Source organism: Melanerpes formicivorus, unplaced genomic scaffold, assembly GCF_026170545.1.
Source record: "Melanerpes formicivorus ecotype bairdi unplaced genomic scaffold, bMelFor1.0.p_v2 SCAF_49, whole genome shotgun sequence".
NCBI lineage: Eukaryota > Metazoa > Chordata > Aves > Piciformes > Picidae > Melanerpes > Melanerpes formicivorus.
In genome coordinates this window covers 4,546,637-4,566,825 of record NW_027142401.1, presented here as the reverse complement: position 1 = coordinate 4,566,825, position 20,189 = coordinate 4,546,637, and the positions used below count along the sequence as shown (strand labels likewise).

At 47.8% G+C, this 20,189-nt stretch overlaps 1 protein-coding gene across 1 annotated transcript; it reads right to left on the bottom strand.

Annotated features, from left to right (window-relative positions):
- Positions 1-4,783: 4,783 nt before the first annotated feature.
- Positions 4,784-18,642, bottom strand: PSMA6 (proteasome 20S subunit alpha 6). Its single transcript, XM_068160372.1, has 7 exons — positions 18,471-18,642; positions 14,919-15,013; positions 13,117-13,198; positions 12,706-12,861; positions 9,842-10,020; positions 7,824-7,918; positions 4,784-4,996 (listed from the first exon to the last, which is right to left on the bottom strand). The coding sequence occupies exons 1-7, from the start codon at positions 18,544-18,546 to the stop codon at positions 4,939-4,941; spliced, it is 741 nt and encodes a 246-aa protein (XP_068016473.1). The 5' UTR covers positions 18,547-18,642; the 3' UTR covers positions 4,784-4,938.
- Between the last annotated feature and the right edge of the window lie 1,547 nt (positions 18,643-20,189).

Sequence of the window (20,189 nt, the reverse complement as noted above, 5' to 3'; positions counted from 1 at the left end):
ACAGGAGAAAAGTGCTGTGGTTTTTGTTGTGGTAGGTGGGTGGTGTGTTGTGGGGTTTGTTGTGTTTATTTTTTTTCACTGTGAGAATCATGATAAACAAAATCCAGACACTGTTTTAAAGAGCTCTGCACAAGCACGTGACGATCCTCCTTTCAGTTTGGGCACGGGAGGCCTGAAGTTCTCTGTTCCAACAGATCCTGAACTACAGGATGTCTTGCATTGTTTCCAAATAGTTTGGGTTTCAGCAAAACAAGAGAACAGAACAAACTGTGACCAGCAAGAACTGGCTAGGACAAGCTACAACCATGTCAAAATTTCCCACGTGGAACAAAAAAAACAACAACAAAACCAAAGCAAAAAACAAAAAATGAGCCCCACTGGTTATAAAACAAAAAGTCATGTCCCTGCTGCTATTGCCCTAGGTAGAAGAAGCCCCACTGTCATGTCCCTGCTGCTATTGCCCCTGGTAGAAGAGCCCCCACTGTCATGTCCCTGCTGCTATTGCCCTGGTAGAAGAGCCCCCACTTGTCATGTCCCTGCTGCTATTGCCCTGGTAGAAGAGCCCCCACTGTCATGTCCCTGCTGCTATTGCCCTGGTAGAAGAGCCCCACTGTCATGTCCCTGCTGCTATTGCCCTGGTAGAAGAGCCCCACTGTCATGTCCCTGCTGCTATTGCCCTGGTAGAAGAGCCCCACTGATTATAAAACAAAAAGTATCATAGTATCATAGTATCACTCAGGGTTGGAAGGGACCACAAGGATCATCTAGTTCCAACCCCCCCTGCCATGGGCAGGGACACCCCACACTAGACCAGGCTGGCCAGAGCCTCATCCCAGCCTGGGCTTAAAACACCTCCAGGGATGGGGCCTCAACCACCTCCCTGGACAACCCATTCCAGGGCTTCACCACTCTCATGGGGAAGAACTTCTCCTCCTCACCTCCAGCCTGAATCTCCCCATCTCCAGCTTCATTCCATTCCCCCTAGTCCTATCACTACCTGAGATCCTGAGAAGTCCCTTCCCCCAGCCTTCTTGTAGGCCCCCTTCAGATACTGGAAGGCCACAATTAGGTCACCCTTGGAGCCTTCTCTTCTGCAGACTGAACAGCCCCAACTCCTTCAGTCTGTCCCTCAGAGGAGAGGTGCTCCAGCCCTCTGATCATCCTCATGGCCCTTCTCTGAACACCTTCCAGCACACTCCACATCCCTCTTGTAATAGGAGGTGGTGAAAGTCACCATCCCTCGAGGTGTCACAGTATCACTAAGGTTGGAAGAGACCTCGAGGATCATCGAGTCCAACCTGTCACCACAGACCCCCATGACTAGACCATGGCACCAAGTGCCACGTCCAATCTCCTCTTGAACACCTCCAGGGATGGTGACTCCACCACCTCCCTGGGCAGCATATTCCAATGACTAATGACTCTCTCTGTGAAGAACTTTCTCCTCACCTCAAGCCTAAACTTCCCCTGGCACAGCTTGAGACTGTGTCCCCCTTGTTCTGGTGCTGGTTGCCTAGGAGAAGAGACCAACCCCTTCCTGGCTACAACCACCTTTCAGGTAGTTGTAGAGGGCAATGAGGTCACCCCTGAGCCTCTCTTCTCCAGGATAAACAATCCCAGCTCCCTCAGCCTCTCTCCTCACAGGGGCTGTGCTCAAGGCCTCTCCCCAGCCTTGTTGCCACTTCTCTGGACACGTTCAAGTGTTTCGATGTCCTTCTTAAACTGAGGGGCCCAGAACTGGACACCAGGACTCAAGGTGTGGCCTAACCAATGCAGAGTACAGGGGCACAATGACTTCCCTGCTCCTGCTGGCCACACTATTCCTAATGCAGGCCAGGATGCCATTGGCCTTCTTGGCCACCTGGGCACACTGCTGGCTCAAAGGTGTTCAAGAGGGGGATTGGATGTGGCACTTGGTGCCATGATTTTAGTCATGAGGGCTGTGGGTGACAGGTTGGACTTGATGATCTTTGAGGTTTTCTTCCAAGCTTGGTGATTCTGTGATTCCAGTTTTCAGCACTGGCACAACAAAAACACAAAGAGATGGAAGGAGCTCAAGGCTGGTATCACTTTTGATAAGCTGTACCCAAACCAGACGTGCTAGGATCGTATCATGCATGCTCTACTTTCTCTGCCAGCGCCAGGCTTGGGGCAGGTGATACCAGGTACAGTGCAACACTAGCCATGGCTGATACAGCTTGGCTGCAGGTGCTCACTGCTCCAGGATGTAAGGAATGTGATAAGGTGAATGTTTAATACATGGGGAATTCCCATTAGGTTAGGCATCCCCATCTGTGTAGCTGCCTTATCTTAAACAAACAAAAAAAAAGCTTTCATTAGTAGAATCACAGAACAGTGTGGGTTGGAAGGGAGCTCCAAAGGTCATCTAGTCCAACCCCTTCTGCAGTAAGCAGGGGCATTCTCAACTGGATCATAGAATCATAGAATTGTCAGGGTGGGAAGGGACCCAAGCTCACTGCCAGCCATCACTCACCCTGGCAGAGGTTCTGCCTATTAGAGTCATAGAATAGCTAGGGTTGGAAGGGACCTCAAGGATCAGCTAGTTCCAACCCCCCTGCCATGGACAGGGACACCTCACACTACATCAGGTTGCTCACAGATACATTCAGCCTGGCCTTAAAAACCTCCAGGGATGAGGCTTCCACCATCTCCCTGGGCAACCTGTTCCAGCGTCTCACCACCCTCCTGGGGAAGAATTTCTTTGTAACATCTAATCTGAATCTACCCATTTCCTTTCTTCCATTCCCCCCAATCCTATCACTACCTGACATCCTAAAAAGTCCCTCCCCAGCTTTCTTGTAGCCCCCTTAAGATACCAGAAGGCCACAATAAGGTCTCCTCGGAGCCTTCTCTTCTCCAGATTGAACAGCCCCAGCTCTCTCAGTCTATCTCCATGGAAGAGGTGCTCCAGCCCTCTGATCATCCTTCAGATCAGCTTGCCCAGAGTATGAAGAGAACAGTGAATTTTCACTGTGGGACAAAATAGCAGCAAAAGTGGCATTTCAACTGCTGAAATGTTAACTTTGCTTATTAAAAGACCAAAAAGAAGGAAAAAGAAAAAGAGATGCAACATTCCCAGGTAATATATTTTAGACAGCTTGTTTCATCATCTCTGAACACAAGGTGGGATCTTCTGCACTGCAAAAAGCACAAGGTATGAGCAAATACCCACTGGTCTCAGAACAACCACCTGAGTTCTACAGTCACATACAAGCTCCAAAATTGAGAATTCAAGGTGGTGCAGGGAGTTTTAACACTAAGTACCGTGAATATATGCACTAGTGATATGGCTCATTGCCATCTTCCTCCTAATTTGCTTTGTTCAAGAGCTCATTACTGAAGTTTTATCCAGATAATTAAAGCTGATCAAGAACAAAGTATCACTGGATAATATTTTAATATAGAGTAAAAGATGATTAAGTCTACCTAAATTCCAGGTTGTTAGACAGCTGGAATGTTAGAATGAAAAGCCTTAAGGTGCTGCAGAAACTCAGCTGTCACCTGGAACAGCACAGAGCTTCATTCTGCCAATTGCTGCAGAAGACCACACAGAATCCTGATGGCCAATTCAAAGCCACAAGCAAGAGTGGCTTCATCTTATCATCTGTAGTACACTAGCTGACATGAGGGAAGCTGAAATTTGGAGGTACTAATGGAAATTCAGGAGGCTTTGTGAAGTCAATTCCCCAGCTCAGTTATGACATAAGGTTAGCATTGTACTTTATTAAACCAAACACAGAATCCCATCTCCTTTACTAGGATGAACTTGAAGAAGACACATTCAAGGGACTTTAATTATGAAAACCCCCCACCCCACACAATTCCAGTTTCTGATGATTGTTAGGCCTTCCCCAAAGCTCTCAAGACAAAACATAAAGAGAACTTTGGAGTTATTAAACCAAATACAGAAACAGCAGAGTAGAGGAATGAAGGTAAGGAGCCAATTTGTATTAGCCTGGCATTCTTCCAAGGCTGATGTCTACCCAACAGTTAAAAATGCTTGGCAATCTTCCCTTCATCCTTAGTGTCTCCTCTCTCACAACTGTCATGAACCCTTTTTGCTACTGAGGTTGAAACCTCTTCAAGTGCAAACAAAAAAGTGGTTTTCTTCACCTTGATTCAAATTTTTGCAGCCTTCTCTTTTCTCCCAGCCCAGAACCTGTAAAGGCTCAAGGGGAATTACTTCCCAGAGACATTCTTGTTGATGGACTTTGTCTATTAGACCCCTGACATTGTTTCTGTCACTGCCCAAAATTCAGAACCAGGCAGCCAAAATTCCAAAGCATATAGAATCTGTTCCCCTAAATAAATGTTTGCTACAGAGCTGTTTAATTATAGCAGATGCCTCTGAAATTTGCTACATGCACCCCAAATAAATCAGTCAAAAGGAATGCACAGGGAATCGCAGCACAAGTTTGTTCCTGCAACTTTTGTCCTATACCCTTACACAAACCCACACAAATGCTAAGCTTTTCTTCATTTCCCCACAGTTGAACTAGCTGCAAGCCCTTCCAGATCAAGGCAAGAAGAGGACACTCCAGGAGTTCAAGACACACTCATCCCATAACCCAACATGAAGCTTTACACTGGGAGCTAAATAGCCCCGGTGAAAAATACAGCGCAGAGCGTGTCTCTTAAAACTCCACTAGAAGGCAAGCAGTCACCACAGAAACATTCAGAGTCACCAAGTCTTTTGATGAGACTTTCATAGAACTAAAAAAAGATTTAAAACCCCCCTCAAACATTAAAAGGAGACACCAAGTATTTCAAAAACCTCTGTTTTATTTGTACAGAGTAAAATACATCATACAGTGAACACCGTTTTCCACCCACCATCTAAAGCCATTATGAAGTGTTTTCTTTACACCCAACATCCTGGCCAGGAGCACAGACAATGGAAATGGGAATGCTAATTAATTAGTCTCTCTCTGCCAGGGCTACAAGGTGCACATCAATCTCTGCTTCTGTGAGGATCCTGAAAGAACAACAACAACAACAAAAATGATCTTAAATAGCTTCAATGATTTTTCCTCTTGAGCTCAGTATTACAGCCTAATAGCTACACAAATAAGTTTTGCACAATGCATCTTTCAGCCCTTTACAGTCCCACTGCCAGGCTGACATCCCAATTCTTTTTGCAAAACAAAGGAAGAATCAGAGGCTTGGGAGAACAAAGAGGTAATAAATGATAGAAAAAGAGCAGGCAATTCCTCATGAGTAATATATTTGTGAGCTGGGACCCGGTGAGAAGAATGAGTATGGAAATTAGCGTGATCACTTCAAGGGGGACAGAGGTTTTCATTTCCTTTTCCCTCCTTATCCATCCTTTCAGAAAAGGACATGGGACAGGCAAATGAAGATTGGCAGAAAGCTAGCACTTGACCCTTGAGCAGCAGTAGGGAAGGGTTATAATGCAGCTTCTCCATGCTTTCTCAAAACTGCTAGGCTGTTCTGTCACCTTATACCCACCCCATCAAAGGCAATCATCCTCACCATGCCAACTTTAAAGACATTAGGAAACACTCAAAAGACTGCACCTGTAGGATCCAACGGTTTGAAGCTTCTCTCCCATCGCCACCTACCCAGCAGCTACACTAAAGCATCAGAGGACCTTTCTTCCCCATTTAGCTGGACTAATGCAGAAATAACAGAACTCCTCTGCAGCAAGCCAGACCCACCCAAAGTTTAGGCAAGACCTACCTAGAAAGTCCTTTTGTATTAACAAAAAGCCCCCAGACCTCCTCTCCCACATTTCCTGAATGCTTCTGCAGCCATACACTGTGCTGCAAGGAGGCTGTCAAGTACACTCTATCTGATGGGAGGTAGAGTGCTCAGCAGGAATATTTCCAGGTGTTGTCTCGGTGGATTGGTCAAGTAACATTGCAGCACATAGTGAAATTCAAGCCATGGCAGGGGGCACTGGAACTAGATGATCCTTGAGGTCCCTTCCAACCCTGACAATTCTGTGATTCTGTGAATTCACAGTGCAGATTCAAGCAGTAACAGAGAGGGAGGAAACTGCAGGTATCCTGCCTTCATGCTAGTGGGAGAGGCAGTGTACTCGGAAAGTCAAAGATTGGCCAGTTCCAAGTCACTGCAGTGACTTCTAAATCCAGACTCTTTTAATCTCAGCAAGTTTAAATAGGCTAGGTGTAGTGGTTTGATCCATAAATTCTTGATCTATTAATTATATACTAGAGATGCCAAAAGCTGCTTCAGGTGCAAGCTAAACAAGAGTAATTTAGGAGTAACTTAGGAGCAGATGTTAGTCAGAGGGTAAAAAGGCTCTGCAGAGGGACCTTGACAGACTGGACAGATAGACAGAATCCAATGGGATGGCATTCAACAAGTCCAAGTGCCAGGTGCTGCACTTTGGCCACAGCAACCCCATGCAGAGCTACAGGCTGGGGTTGGAGTGGCTGGAGAGCTCCCAGACAGAGAGGGACCTGGGGGTACTGGTTGACAGCCGCCTGAATATGAGCCAACAGTGTGCCCAGGTGGCCAAGAAGGCCAATGGCATCCTGGCCTGCATTAGGAATAGTGTGGCCAGCAGGAGCAGGGAAGTCATTGTGCCCCTGTACTCTGCATTGGTTAGGCTGCACCTTGAGTCCTGTGTCCAGTTCTGGGCCCCTCAGTTTAAGAAGGACATCGAGACACTTGAAGGTGTCCAGAGAAGGGCAACAAGGCTGGGGAGAGGCCTTGAACACAGCCCTGTGAGGAGAGGCTGAGGGAGCTGGGATTGTTTAGCCTGGAGAAGAGGAGGCTCAGGGGAGACCTCATTGCTCTCTACAACTACCTGAAGGGTGGTTGTAGCCAGGAAGGGGTTGGCCTCTTCTCCCAGGCAACCAGCACCAGAACAAGGGGACACAGTCTCAAGCTGCACCAGGGGAGGTTTAGACTCGAGGTGAGGAGGAAGTTCTTCACCGAGTGAGTCATTCGGCATTGGAATGTGCTGCCCAGGGAGGTGGTGGAGTCACTGTCCCTGGAGGTGTTCAAGAGGGGATTGGACGTGGCACTTGGTGCCATGGTCTAGTCATGAGGTCTGTGGTGATAGGTTGGACTCGATGATCCTCGAGGTCTCTTCCAACCTTAGTGATACTGTGAGACTGTAATTTCAAGACTGCATTCTGAAAATTAGTTTAAAAATTAAGGTAGCTGCAAAAGTTTCCTTCATATAAACCAGACTTTACTGTGCTGGTTGCCATGGCTATGATTTGGAATGGGATTCCAGATACCAGCACAAACAAAAATTTTCACTCTTTTAAGCAGGAAAAAAAATAATCACCTAGACCAGATGTAACTTACACTTTAATCACCACATAAAGCAATACACTTCCAATAAGCAGATGACACTTCTCCCTGCTGCAGCCCTTAAACCATGACAAACATTTTAAACCTCTATTCAAAGTATCAGTATCAGTCAGGGTTGGAAGGGACCACAAGGATCATCTAGTTCCAACCCCCCTGCCATGGGCAGGGACACCCCACACTAGATCAGGCTGGCCAGAGCCTCATCCAGGCTGGGCTTAAACACCTCCAGGGATGGGGCCTCAACCACCTCCCTGGGCAACCCATTGCAGGGCTTCACCACTCTCACAGTGAAGAACTTCCTGTTTGGGATTGATTATTTGTCTTTTTAAACCCATGTCTTTTACATATTTTTAAGAGTTACAAATAAAGTACACCAACAGTTGAACTTCTGACATTCCCTCTCTCAATGTACCATGACACAAGAAGTTAAGACTAATTACATATGTATAAGCAGAGAAATGCAGCAAGTTTTACCAACGCTGCTCACTTACCTGAATTTAGGATTTTCCACTGTAACTACACCAACTTCTATTTCTGAAGGTTTGAAGTCAATGGATAGTACAGTGGACAGGCATGTTATTGCTGTCTAAAAGATGACAAAAAAAAATCCATATCATTAAACAGAAAGCACCAAAGTTTTCCTGCATTAACGACCACACCTCCTTCCTGTCTTATTTCCTTTCACTTCCAAACCTCAGCTGAAAAGTTTCAAATAGTTTGCCATTGTTAGATAGTCCCTTTCTGGGTCTCTTGCTAGGAAAAGCCCAATCTACAAAACACAAAAAGGGGGAGAGGGGAAGGGAGGGGAGGAGAAGGGAGGGGAGGAGAAGGGAGGGGAGGAGAAGGGAGGGGAGGAGAAGGGAGGGGAGGAGAAGGGAGGGGAGGAGAAGGGAGGGGAGGAGAAGGGAGGGGAGGAGAAGGGAGGGGAGGAGAAGGGAGGGGAGGAGAAGGGAGGGGAGGAGAAGGGAGGGGAGGAGAAGGGAGGGGAGGAGAAGGGAGGGGAGGAGAAGGGAGGGGAGGAGAAGGGAGGGGAGGAGAAGGGAGGGGAGGAGAAGGGAGGGGAGGAGAAGGGAGGGGAGGAGAAGGGAGGGGAGGAGAAGGGAGGGGAGGAGAAGGGAGGGGAGGAGAAGGGAGGGGAGGAGAAGGGAGGGGAGGAGAAGGGAGGGGAGGAGAAGGGAGGGGAGGAGAAGGGAGGGGAGGAGAAGGGAGGGGAGGAGAAGGGAGGGGAGGAGAAGGGAGGGGAGGAGAAGGGAGGGGAGGAGAAGGGAGGGGAGGAGAAGGGAGGGGAGGAGAAGGGAGGGGAGGAGAAGGGAGGGGAGGAGAAGGGAGGGGAGGAGAAGGGAGGGGAGGAGAAGGGAGGGGAGGAGAAGGGAGGGGAGGAGAAGGGAGGGGAGGAGAAGGGAGGGGAGGAGAAGGCAGGGGAGGAGAAGGGAGGGGAGGAGAAGGGAGGGGAGGAGAAGGGAGGGGAGGAGAAGGCAGGGGAGGAGAAGGGAGGGGAGGAGAAGGCAGGGGAGGAGAAGGCAGGGGAGGAGAAGGCAGGGGAGGAGAAGGCAGGGGAGGAGAAGGCAGGGGAGGAGAAGGCAGGGGAGGAGAAGGCAGGGGAGGAGAAGGCAGGGGAGGAGAAGGCAGGGGAGGAGAAGGCAGGGGAGGAGAAGGGAGGGGAGGAGAAGGCAGGGGAGGAGAAGGGAGGGGAGGAGAAGGCAGGGGAGGAGAAGGCAGGGGAGGAGAAGGCAGGGGAGGAGAAGGCAGGGGAGGAGAAGGCAGGGGAGGAGAAGGCAGGGGAGGAGAAGGGAGGGGAGGAGAAGGCAGGGGAGGAGAAGGCAGGGGAGGAGAAGGCAGGGGAGGAGAAGGCAGGGGAGGAGAAGGCAGGGGAGGAGAAGGCAGGGGAGGAGAAGGCAGGGGAGGAGAAGGCAGGGGAGGAGAAGGCAGGGGAGGAGAAGGCAGGGGAGGAGAAGGCAGGGGAGGAGAAGGCAGGGGAGGAGAAGGCAGGGGAGGAGAAGGCAGGGGAGGAGAAGGCAGGGGAGGAGAAGGCAGGGGAGGAGAAGGCAGGGGAGGAGAAGGCAGGGGAGGAGAAGGCAGGGGAGGAGAAGGCAGGGGAGGAGAAGGCAGGGGAGGAGAAGGCAGGGGAGGAGAAGGCAGGGGAGGACAGGGTAGGAGAGGATAGGAGAGACCAGATTGGAAGAGACCTTTGAGATCATCACTTCCAACCTATTATCCAACCCACCTAATCAACTAAACCATGCAACCAAGCACCCTATCAAGCTACAGTGGGGGTGCTACAATCACAGATTCTGCTCCAGCTAGTGAAAAGCAGCAGCAGATTAGATGAGGATTTAAACATTTACAAAATACCTTCACCAGACTTTATGGTTGGAATAGTTACTCTGCAGCACTACACAACTGTAAGGAAACAGCAAACACCTAACTGCATTCCTCTATCTTGCAAGCCCCATACAGCACATTTACCAAAAACACTTCACCAAAGCTTCATTTCTTTCTGCTGGCCTACCTCTACTGTCTGCTCATATGTCCAATCAAATTTCTTCTTTACTTTCTTTTCCAGAAAGCTGGTTGACTCTGTCTGTTTAACCCCCGCAGCTGTGGCCTTGAATCCACAGTAGTAACCTGCTGGATCACACTTGTACACCTGAGGGCCGTGTTCTTCATCAATACCTATCAAAATCATACCTTGAAGAGAAAAATGTCTTCATTTAGTTTTTTTTTTTTGTCTCCAATTCCATTCAACTGAAGAATAGATTAGATACTCCTCTCCTGTGAAAAACATGCATGCACATTGTTGGGAAGCAGTCCCATACCTTGAGCTGTGTTTTCCACTTTCAGTTGCCGTTATTTACCAGCATTTCATTACCAGGTGTGCAACTCAGCTTAGTGCAAAGTAGATTTCTGTCATTCCCAGAGAAGGGCACACATTAAACAGAGAAACAGTTTTTGCCATGCTCTGTGTGCAGAGCCACAGTCAGGGAATACAAGAGTTTAATGCAGATACCAAGTTAACCCAGCTACAGTTCACATCCTGAGTATTATATGACACATTAAAAGTGTAAAAAGTAGTTCTAGTAACATGTGCCTTCCACCAGGAAGCAACCTTACAAGAATGCTGAAAGGCCTGTAGTGACAGGACAAGGGGCAATGGCTTCAAATTAGCCAAGAGTAGATTTGGATTGGATGTTAGGAACAAATTCTTTACCATGAGGCTGGTGGCACACTGGAACAGGTTGCCCAGGGAGATGGTTGGGGCCCCATCCCTGGAGATACTCAAGGTTAGGCTCCATAGGGCTCTGGGCAACCTGATCTAGTTGAGGGTGCCCCTGCCCACTGCAGAAAGGGTTGGACTATTACAAGAGGGATATGGAGGTGCTGGAACGTGTCCAGAGAAGGGCCACAAGGGTGATCAGAGGGCTGGAGCACCTCTCCTATGAGGACAGAGTGAAGGAGTTGGGGCTGCTCAATCTGGAGAAGAGAAGGCTCTGAGGTGACCTAATTGTGGCCTTCCAGTATCTGAAGGGGGCCTACAAGAAGGCTGGGGAAGGACTTCTCAGGATTATCAGGTACTGATAGAACTAGGGGGAATGGAATGAAGCTGGAGGTGGGGAGATTCAGGCTGGATGTGAGGAGGAGGTTCTTCACCATGAGAGTGGTGAAGCCCTGGAATGGGTTGTCCAGGGAGGTGGTCGAGGCCCTGTCCCTGGAGGTGTTTAAGCCCCGGCTGGATGAGGCTCTGGCCAGCCTGCTCTAGTGTGGGGTGTCCCTGCCCATGGCAGGGGGGTTGGAACTAGATGATCCTTGTGGTCCCTTCCAACCCTGACTGATACTATGACCTCTGGAGGTCCCTTCCATCCCAGACCATTCCTTAGATCTATGAAATATTTAAAAAAATCAAAGGTCAACTTTAGATTTCCTGCCTGTGATCCTGAAAAACACTGCTTTGCATCCTCTTGTTCTCTTGTCTTTAAAGAAAAAAAACTAAACCACCCAACAACAACAAAACCAAACCCAACTGAAATGAAATGTGGGAACACCAGGACATACAACTGACTCTTTGAAGCCCACCTGACTAAGTGCTTTCAAGTTGGACATGCTTCAAGTAACACAAGCTGGTCACATCACTGAAATGCATCTGTGTGGACCCACACTTCCAGATTTGCAGCTGCACAGTCTCAATACTAATTCAATATTAATACTCAATACTAACTCAATATTAAAACTAACTCCAAAGCAATAATTGGAAAACAAAAACCCCAAACACAAACAGAACAAGGCCAAGGTTGGAAATTGTTTTCACTTGAGGCTTGCACAATTTTTAACTGGCAGTTACAGCTGATAAGCTTCTGAGCAGCTGTTACTAAAAAGGACCAAAAATAGAACAATTTTACTTTCCAGTACTATCAGGGGGATGGGAAATGCCAAGGGAAGAAAGAAATAATCATTCCTCAACATTTTAAACACAGGAAAAATTTCTTCATCATGGAAACTGTGGTGCAACCCTGAATGTTACTTCTTCAGTGACAAGCTGCCACTGCCCACTATGATGATGAGAAGTGATTCATCAATTCTGAAACTGTTCTCCTTAAAAGTACAAAGAAAGCCCCACCAAAACAACCAAGAAAACAACCAAGAAATTCTGAGTGTTTCATGAAAAAAAAATAAACTGAGGAAACATTATCATTTATCTCAGTTCACTGACAGCCTAACCTTATGGTTGTAATTTGCTCACAGTCAAATGTGAGAGAAAAACAAGTCAGAACCAACCTCAGAACACAGAGATGACCAGGAATGCCTACAAATAAAAAACCCCAGCTTTACACACAGCTTTATTTAAGCTGCATGTGCTGTTATAAAACATGACTGGTGTAGACATGTTTGGAAGTGAAATGTTTTTAAGCACTTCATTATATATATCATAGGGCTATATGAAGAGCAAAAACCAGGCAGACTTTTGTCCTATACATAGTACTTGGATAAAAAAAGCCAGGAGCATAATTGCACTCTCCACATCTGTTCTAACAGGGATACTTACCCAGGCACAGGCACCCATAAGAAAGAGCATCTCCCATTCACTGACATCACTGTGCAGTGCAAACAGATCGGGCCACAAAAGCTAAAGAGAAATACTGTCACACATTTTAAAGAGGCTACATCATTTACTCCAGTTTAAATGCTGAGTTAGTGGTAAAAATCATAACTCCATTTCAAGACTTTCACCACTGGTCTCTCAGCTGGCTCTTTGTCCCTCTTACTCCTTCAGTGACACCCTTATCTCACACCATTTGAAAGTGGGTGAGAATTTCCAACACTTCAAGTTGCAAGCTCAGACAATAAACAGAAAAGATCAATTTCATGCAGCATACTTACAGCAGCCAAGAGGCCTCATTTCAGCATTTTGTGTGTAGACCTGAGAAATATCTGCAATCCTTTTACACAGCATATCCACAGGGATGTCATAGCCATACTTGTACTTCCAGTTAGCAGCCTCGTAGCGGGCTCTCTGCACCTGGGATCTGCTGTCAGCTACACAGAAAGAACACAAATTCAGCTGAACATGTGCCACATTTATTCCTCACACTGCATGAGAATGCAGATACCAGGCTCAACTTTTAAGTTGTCTTTAAATATATGCATCAGAAGCAGGTAAGTTCTCCCAAACCAGAGGGTTGGAACAAACCTCCTGGAGCACGGACTTCTTTGATGTAAAGCTGGCAAACTTCATTAAAAAAGAGATCTGATACACTGCAGCTACTTAAAACAAGATGGTGAAATAAATACCTGTCATTCCTGTCATCACACAGCCAATGTTTTCAGTAATTCTGAATAAATGAGTCACTGTGTTGGAATCCAGTAACTTGTCCTAAAGAGGAAACAGAAATAATCTAATAGGAAATGTTCAAGTACACAAAAAGACCCTGGATGATCTGGTGTCTGCAGAAGAGCCTCAAGGAGTCAGCTAGCAGCTAAAAATTGTCTTGCAGGCTCTCCACTATTTATGGCTATAGGAATGAGAAGAAAGAAATAGAAGAGGGAAGATAAAACCCAGACTATCTGGAAAAGGATGACAGCTAGAGCATGACCAACATCAAACTCCTTTTGCCTCTGAAGAAACTTTAAGAACTCAAAATGCAAACACTTGGGCCCTTATTTCATTCAAACACAAACAGTTCCCCCCTTTGTCAATGATACATCACCACTGTGATACAACACTCATGAAAACTTGTTCTGCATGCTATTAGTCTAACATTTTCTGGGTAGGAATTAAAGAAATGAGGAAATACCACGGAAAAAATCAGCCCATACCAGCCACAGTAATGTATGCATGCTGAAGGACAAGAGGACCAACTTTGTATTTTAGCTTTAACCCTTCAACAACTACAGAGAAGAGAAGAGACCTTTGAGATCATTGAGTCCAACCTATCATCCAACACTATCTAATCAACTAAACCATGGCACCAAGCACCCCATCAAGTCTCTTCCTAAACACCTCCAGTGATGGTGACTCCACCACCTCCCTGGGCAGCCCATTCCAATGGCCAATCACTCTTTCTGGGAAGAACTTCTTCCTAACATCCAGCCTAAACCTCCCTGGTGTAGCTTGAGGCTGTGTCCTCTTATTCTGTTGGTTGCCAAGCCCCACCAGGCCACAACCTCCCTTCAGGTAGTTGTAGACTGCAATAAGGTCTCCTCTGAGCCTCCTCATCTCTAGGCTAAGCAACCCCAGCTCCCTCAGCCTCTCCTCATAGGGGTCTGCTCCAAACCCCTCCCCAGCTTTGTTGCCATTCTCTGGGCACATTCCAGCAACTCAACATCCTTCTTAAACTGAGGGGCCCAGAACTGGACACAGTACTCAAGGTGTTGCCTGACCAGTGCTGCGTACAAGGGCAGAATGACTTAAACATTGTTACAGTTTCCCTTTTCTGGAGCGTGTCCAGAGAAGGGCAACAAAGTTGGTGAGGGGCTTGGAACACAAGCCCTGTGAGGAGAGGCTGAGGGAGCTGGGGCTGCTTAACCTGGAGAAGAGGAGACTCAGGGGTGACCTTATTGCTCTCTACAACTACCTGAAGGGAGGTTGGAGACAGGCAGAGCTTGGTCTCTTCTCCCGGGCAGCCAGCACCAGAACAAGAGGACACAGTCTCAGGCTGCGCCAGGGGAGGTTCAGGCTGGAGGTCAGGAGGAAGTTTTACACAGAGAGAGTGATTGCCCTTTGGAATAGGCTGCCCAGAGAGGTGGTGGAATCACCATCACTGGAGGTGTTCAGGAGGAGACTTGACAGGGTGCTTGGTGCCATGGGTTAGTTGATTAGGTGGTGTTGGATGATAGGTTGGACACGATGATCTTGAAGGTCTCTTCCAACCTGGTTTATTCTATTCTATTCTATTGTACAGTACTTAGCGTGGAAATGAACAACTGAGCACCGAAGAGAGCTAAAACTTGCCATAAGCAGAACCATCAGACATTCCATTTAAACAATACATGTCAATGCTAATAAAGATAATACCAGTGTTTCAGTTTCACTCCCACCTTTTTGTTTATCTCCTTCCAGCTGCCCCCTGCCCTCCAAAACCCAGACTACTTACAGGTACTTTCTTCTGTGTTACAACCACTGCAGAGTCTTTCCCACGAACAGCTACAGATGTAAGTCCACCTTGGTTTATGGCCTTAAATGCATATTCTGTAACAATAGGTAAATGTCAATTAGAACAATTAACTCTGAAACACCTCACCCCAACACAGAAATCTCACCAAGTTCTGGTCTTTTTACTAAGTATTTGTGCAACTCTTTAGGTCTTTAAGGGCTTAGTACAATGCACACAAGAACTTTCTGATGGGCACTGAAAGTCACTGACTCTTTTCACTACCACTGCTTCTTTCAGGCATTTCTAATAATTCACCTTTCTCTTCAGTTAGAACTGCATGAGAATTTGTTTTGAAACAAAAAGGTTGGCCAAACCAGTCCAACCTTAACCTACAGTGACTGTAAATCCTTACAGAAGATGTTTAACATGCAGAAGTTTAGGATTTCAAGCATTATTGTTGTTGTAAGCATGTCATTTGCTTTTGCAGAGTCTAACAGAATCACACTCTGCGATTCTGTAACTGATACAGATGGAAAACTAAACAAAGGGCTAGGCACAAAAGGGGAGTTTTAACCTTACCAACACGTTCTCAGATTGCATTCAAACACTGAAATGCTTTTATTCCCTTTTGCAAAATGAAACATAAGCACATGCCAACTAAACAGCATTATTCAGATAAATGAATGCAAGAGGACTTTCTTGGTATGATTGATACAATGCAATTACCTTGATCAATGGCTTCAAAAGCCTCAGAAAAAGGACTTTTAAAATAGTTTATCTGGCAATAGATGGTAAACATTCAGGACTTCCTAATACCTGGTTACAAGAGGCAAGTTTCAGTCAGTAGCTAAACATAAATGAACTGGGTTTTTAGCCATGTGACTGAAACTGGAATTTAGCACATATCTGACTAACAGTGCAACAGATTGCTAAAGCCATCTTCTAAAACAACAGGATCAAGAAACTCAGCTGTTTTACAAGCTGTGTTCAATTCTATGGAAGGCACTGCACAAAAGGGAGAGGAATAATCCAAAATACATAACAAATGTTGCAATACCAGAATCTTGATGCTCAATCTGCCAAGCCAGTGTTGTGGAAGGGCAGACTGTCATGTGTTTATGGCACATGTTTTGAAGCCCCAGGCCAGGGCTCTGCAACGCTTGTTTATTTATGTGTACAAGGATCTGAAGACAGGCTGTAATGCACATGGACAGAGCTAGGCTCTTTTCAGTGGTGCCCAGTGATGGGCACAAACTGAAACAAAGGAGGATCTATCTCAACATCAGGAAACACATTTTTACTGTGAGGGTGACTGAGCACTGCACAGATGGCACGGACAGGTTGTAGAGTCTCCATCCATGGTGATAGTCAAGAGCTGTCTGAACACAGTACTAGGCAACCAGCCCTAGGTGGTCCTGCTTGAGCAGGGAATTGGACCAGTTAACCTCTAGAGGTCCCTTACAACCTCACCTGTTCTGTGATTCTGTTAACTATGCATACCTATGTATTTTTCATCCCATACTACACAGGTACTTAAAATATCTTTAAGTCAGCTTCGGGTTGTGTGCAGAGGCTCTCAGGTACACGTGCAGACATCTGTTTCTAAGACACCAGTAAAGCACATGGAGGTATTACACATTTCTCGTACATTAACCTAATGAATACGTCCATGAGGTAGAGAACCAAAGCTTAGTTTCCTCTTCACTACAGGATGCAGAAATCATTCCCAGCAACTAGCAATACCACAAAGAAACTGCCAGAAATGCAATGCAGACCAAGCAGCCTCTTTCAATGGCAAGAGAAGGTTGGAGCCCATAACTCGTCCATCACAGAGCCACTGAGTAGCCACTGTCCCTACTACCCATAACACTTACCACAGAAGTTGCATACAAGCCCAGGTATAAGACACCACCCACAAGTAAGTATTTAGCACAGATAGCTTTCTACCTGTGCATAGACACCCACACAAGGTACTTTCCTAGTTGCTCCAAAGAGAATGGGCTGGGGAACAAAGCTGGGGAGGGGTTTGGAGCACAAGCCTATGAGGAGAGGCTGAGGGAGCTGGGGTTGCTTAGCCTGGAGAAGAGGAGGCTCAGGGGAGACCTTATTGCTCTCTGCAACTACCTGAAGGGAGGTTGTAGCCAGCTGGGGGTTGGTCTCTTCTCCCAGGCAACCTGTGACAGAACAAGAGGACACAGTCTCAAGCTGTGCCAGGGGAGGTTTAGGCTGGATGTTAGGAAGAAAGAGTGACTGGTCATTGGAATGTGTTGCCCAGGGAGGTGGTGGAGTCACCATCACTGGAAGTGTTTAAGAAGAAAGTGGATGAGGCACATGGTGCCATGGTTTAGTTGATTAGAGGTGTTGAGTGATGGGTTGGACTTGATGATCTTGAAGATCTTTTCCACCCTGGTTAATTCTATTCTATTTTATGAAACTCATTCCACAGCCACCTTCCTGAGAAAAAAAGACAAGGGCAGACACAAAAGAAACGTGGCTACCATGTCCAACTCATCCAGTCTGGTCCCTGCAACCTCCCTTCCTGGAAAACAGATGGATGGATGGACCTCATGCAACACACATACAATGAAGCCACTGCACCTGGTAAAGAGCCACTAAGCTCTAGGGGAAGATGGCATCAGAATGATGCTGCTAAAACAATTCATCTGGCTCTGTTAGAACAATTCTCCAGGCATGCTCTCAGTGAACTTTCCTGCTAAACTGCCAGTTGACTATGCAGTTACAGCGCGCTCTGCTAAAGCAGCAACGTGAAGTTCTTCCGCAGAACCTGATGCACTGTAAAAATATGAACGAGGGATTCAGGGACCTACAAAAGCAGCAGCTAGGCTGCACTTTAATTGCAGAATAAAGCCATCTTTCTCACAGACCATGATGAACACAACACACTGCATTCAGAGAGAGATCTAGTGTGGGGTGTCCCTGCCCATGACAGGGGGGTTGGAACTAAATGATCCTTGTGGTCCCTTCCAACCCTGACTGATGTTATGATACTATGACTTTGTTACTCCAGCAGTTCAAGGCCCATTACAACGAGTTACTGTAGTTCCCCTGTTCCAAAATACAACGGTAGGAAATTTACCAAAATAAACGGAAATAATGACTTCAGGGAGAACAAACAGTTTCTGGATAGGCTTTAGTTGGGCCCCCATGCATGTGAAGCTAAATACCACGAAATCACAGGAGGTCTTTCCCTGTGGCAGGGGATAGTCGAAAGAGCCTACCCCGGCTCTAAGTTTTCCTTATCTCAGACGAGTACCCCTTTCCCAGGCACCCATCCCGGGGTGGCAGCTGCTCCAGGTTCGCACTGGGCTTCTCCCCGCACCCCGCGCCGCTGGAGCAGGCAGGGCGAGGACCAAGACTTCCCAAACAATGAAGGCGCCACGCCTCCCCCCTCCCCAAACGCAGCCAGGCTCGGCTGTTGCTTTTGCGACCCGCCTGCAGCCCGGCTCGGCGGAAAGCGGCGGCAGCGTGAGCAGGCCAGGCCCGTGACGGGGCAATTCGGCAGCATCAGCATCCCCGGGGCCGGACACCCACCGACTTGGTAGAGGCGGCCCTCGGGCGAGAAGATGGTGATGTGGCGGTCAAAGCCGGCGCTGGAGCCTCGGGACATGGCGGGCACGGGGAGGGGCGGCGAGCGCGGCCGAGGTCCTCAGAACGGGAGGGCCGCAAGCACGGCAGACAGGCAGCGCCGCACCGCTTCCGGGGCACGCGCTCGGCGCATGCGCCGCAACCCGCGGCCCGCGCACCGTCACGCTCCGGCGCCCCACTGCGCATGCCCCAGCACCGCGGCACGGCCGCCCCCTCCTCGCGCGCCCCGGGCATGCGCGGTGGGGCTGCGGCTGCTGCCTAGGGGCAGCGGTCCTGTAGCGATACGTCCGTCGCGAGCAGAATGCAGACCACCCTAGCACCGCACATGTAACCGCGGGGTCGAGAGCCCGTCCCCTTCGGTTGCGTGGGGAACAGGCGGGCGGAGGCCGAGAGGCAGCAGGCCGAGGCCGAGAGGCAGCGGGCGGGCCCGCAGGGCAGTTGGAGAAGTGCCAGCTGTCGGGTGATGCAGTGGTGTGTGGTTCGTGGAAAACAGCAAGCAAACATCTTCGACGTGCTTTAGAGAGTACGCGCGGAAATGTCGGCAAACTGGAGAAAAATACCGTCATGAGCTGTGCTGACAGGAAAACAACCCCCTGCCTCATCTTCTAAACAAAGAGCTCCACGTGTTCTCTTCAACAAGTACAGTTTAAAAGCAGAGAAATAACCCTGACCTCACAAAAGGTCTTTTAAGAGCTTCGTAACAAGTAATTGTTGCTGCAGCTGCATTGTACCGTGATGTTTGAAATCAGAGGGGTTTTTTTTAACCATTGTCCAGTACAAAGGGAAATCCCCCAAAATGCCTTTCAGCATCCTGGATTTCCCCTGCTCTTTGTGGGAAGGAATTGTTTTAAACTCAGTCATTAAACGAAATGGAAAAGCTGTATTTTGGTATCCACACATCTTACTTTAAATTGTTGAGGGAGCTTATGCTTTTTTTTAATAGCAGATCAGAGGTGCTTCTTGTTTATGCCATATGCTAAAAGTCTGCTTTCTTGAATTTTTAAGTACACTTTTCATTACTTGCATTAATACTATGGGAGAATAAAATGTCTTGCTCTGCTATTGTAAGGCGCAGAGTCAGCCCCTTTCATTCGGGGAGCGCTGTGATGGACAATGTGAAGTGTTTAAAGCTGTGATGCAAGCACTGGGGGACAGAGAACATGAAAACAAGAACAGCTCTGCTGAGCCAGACAGAATTTGGATGCTCAAGGAAAGTTATTAAGACTACAGAGATCCTTTTGTGATCTACTCCCTGAATCCTTCCACAGCCTCCAATCATCTGGAGGGACTTCCCAAGGTAGAGAGTTGGGGCTGTTCAGTCTGGAGAAGAGAAGGCTCCGAGGGGACCTCATTGTGGCCTTCCAGTATCTGAAGGGGGCTACAGGAAGGCTGGGGAAGGACTTCTCAGGATCTCAGGTAGTGATAGGACTAGGGGGAATGGAATGAAGCTGGAGGTGGGGAGATTCAGGCTGGACATGAGGAGGAAGTTCTTCCCCATGAGAGTGGTGAAACCCTGGAATGGGTTGTCCAGGGAGGTGGTTGAAGCCCTGTCCCTGGAGGGGTTTAAGAACAGGCTGGATGAGGCTCTGGCCAGCCTGATCTAGTGTGGGGTGTCCCTGCCCATGGCAGGGGGGTTGGAACTAGATGATCCTTGTGGTCCCTTCC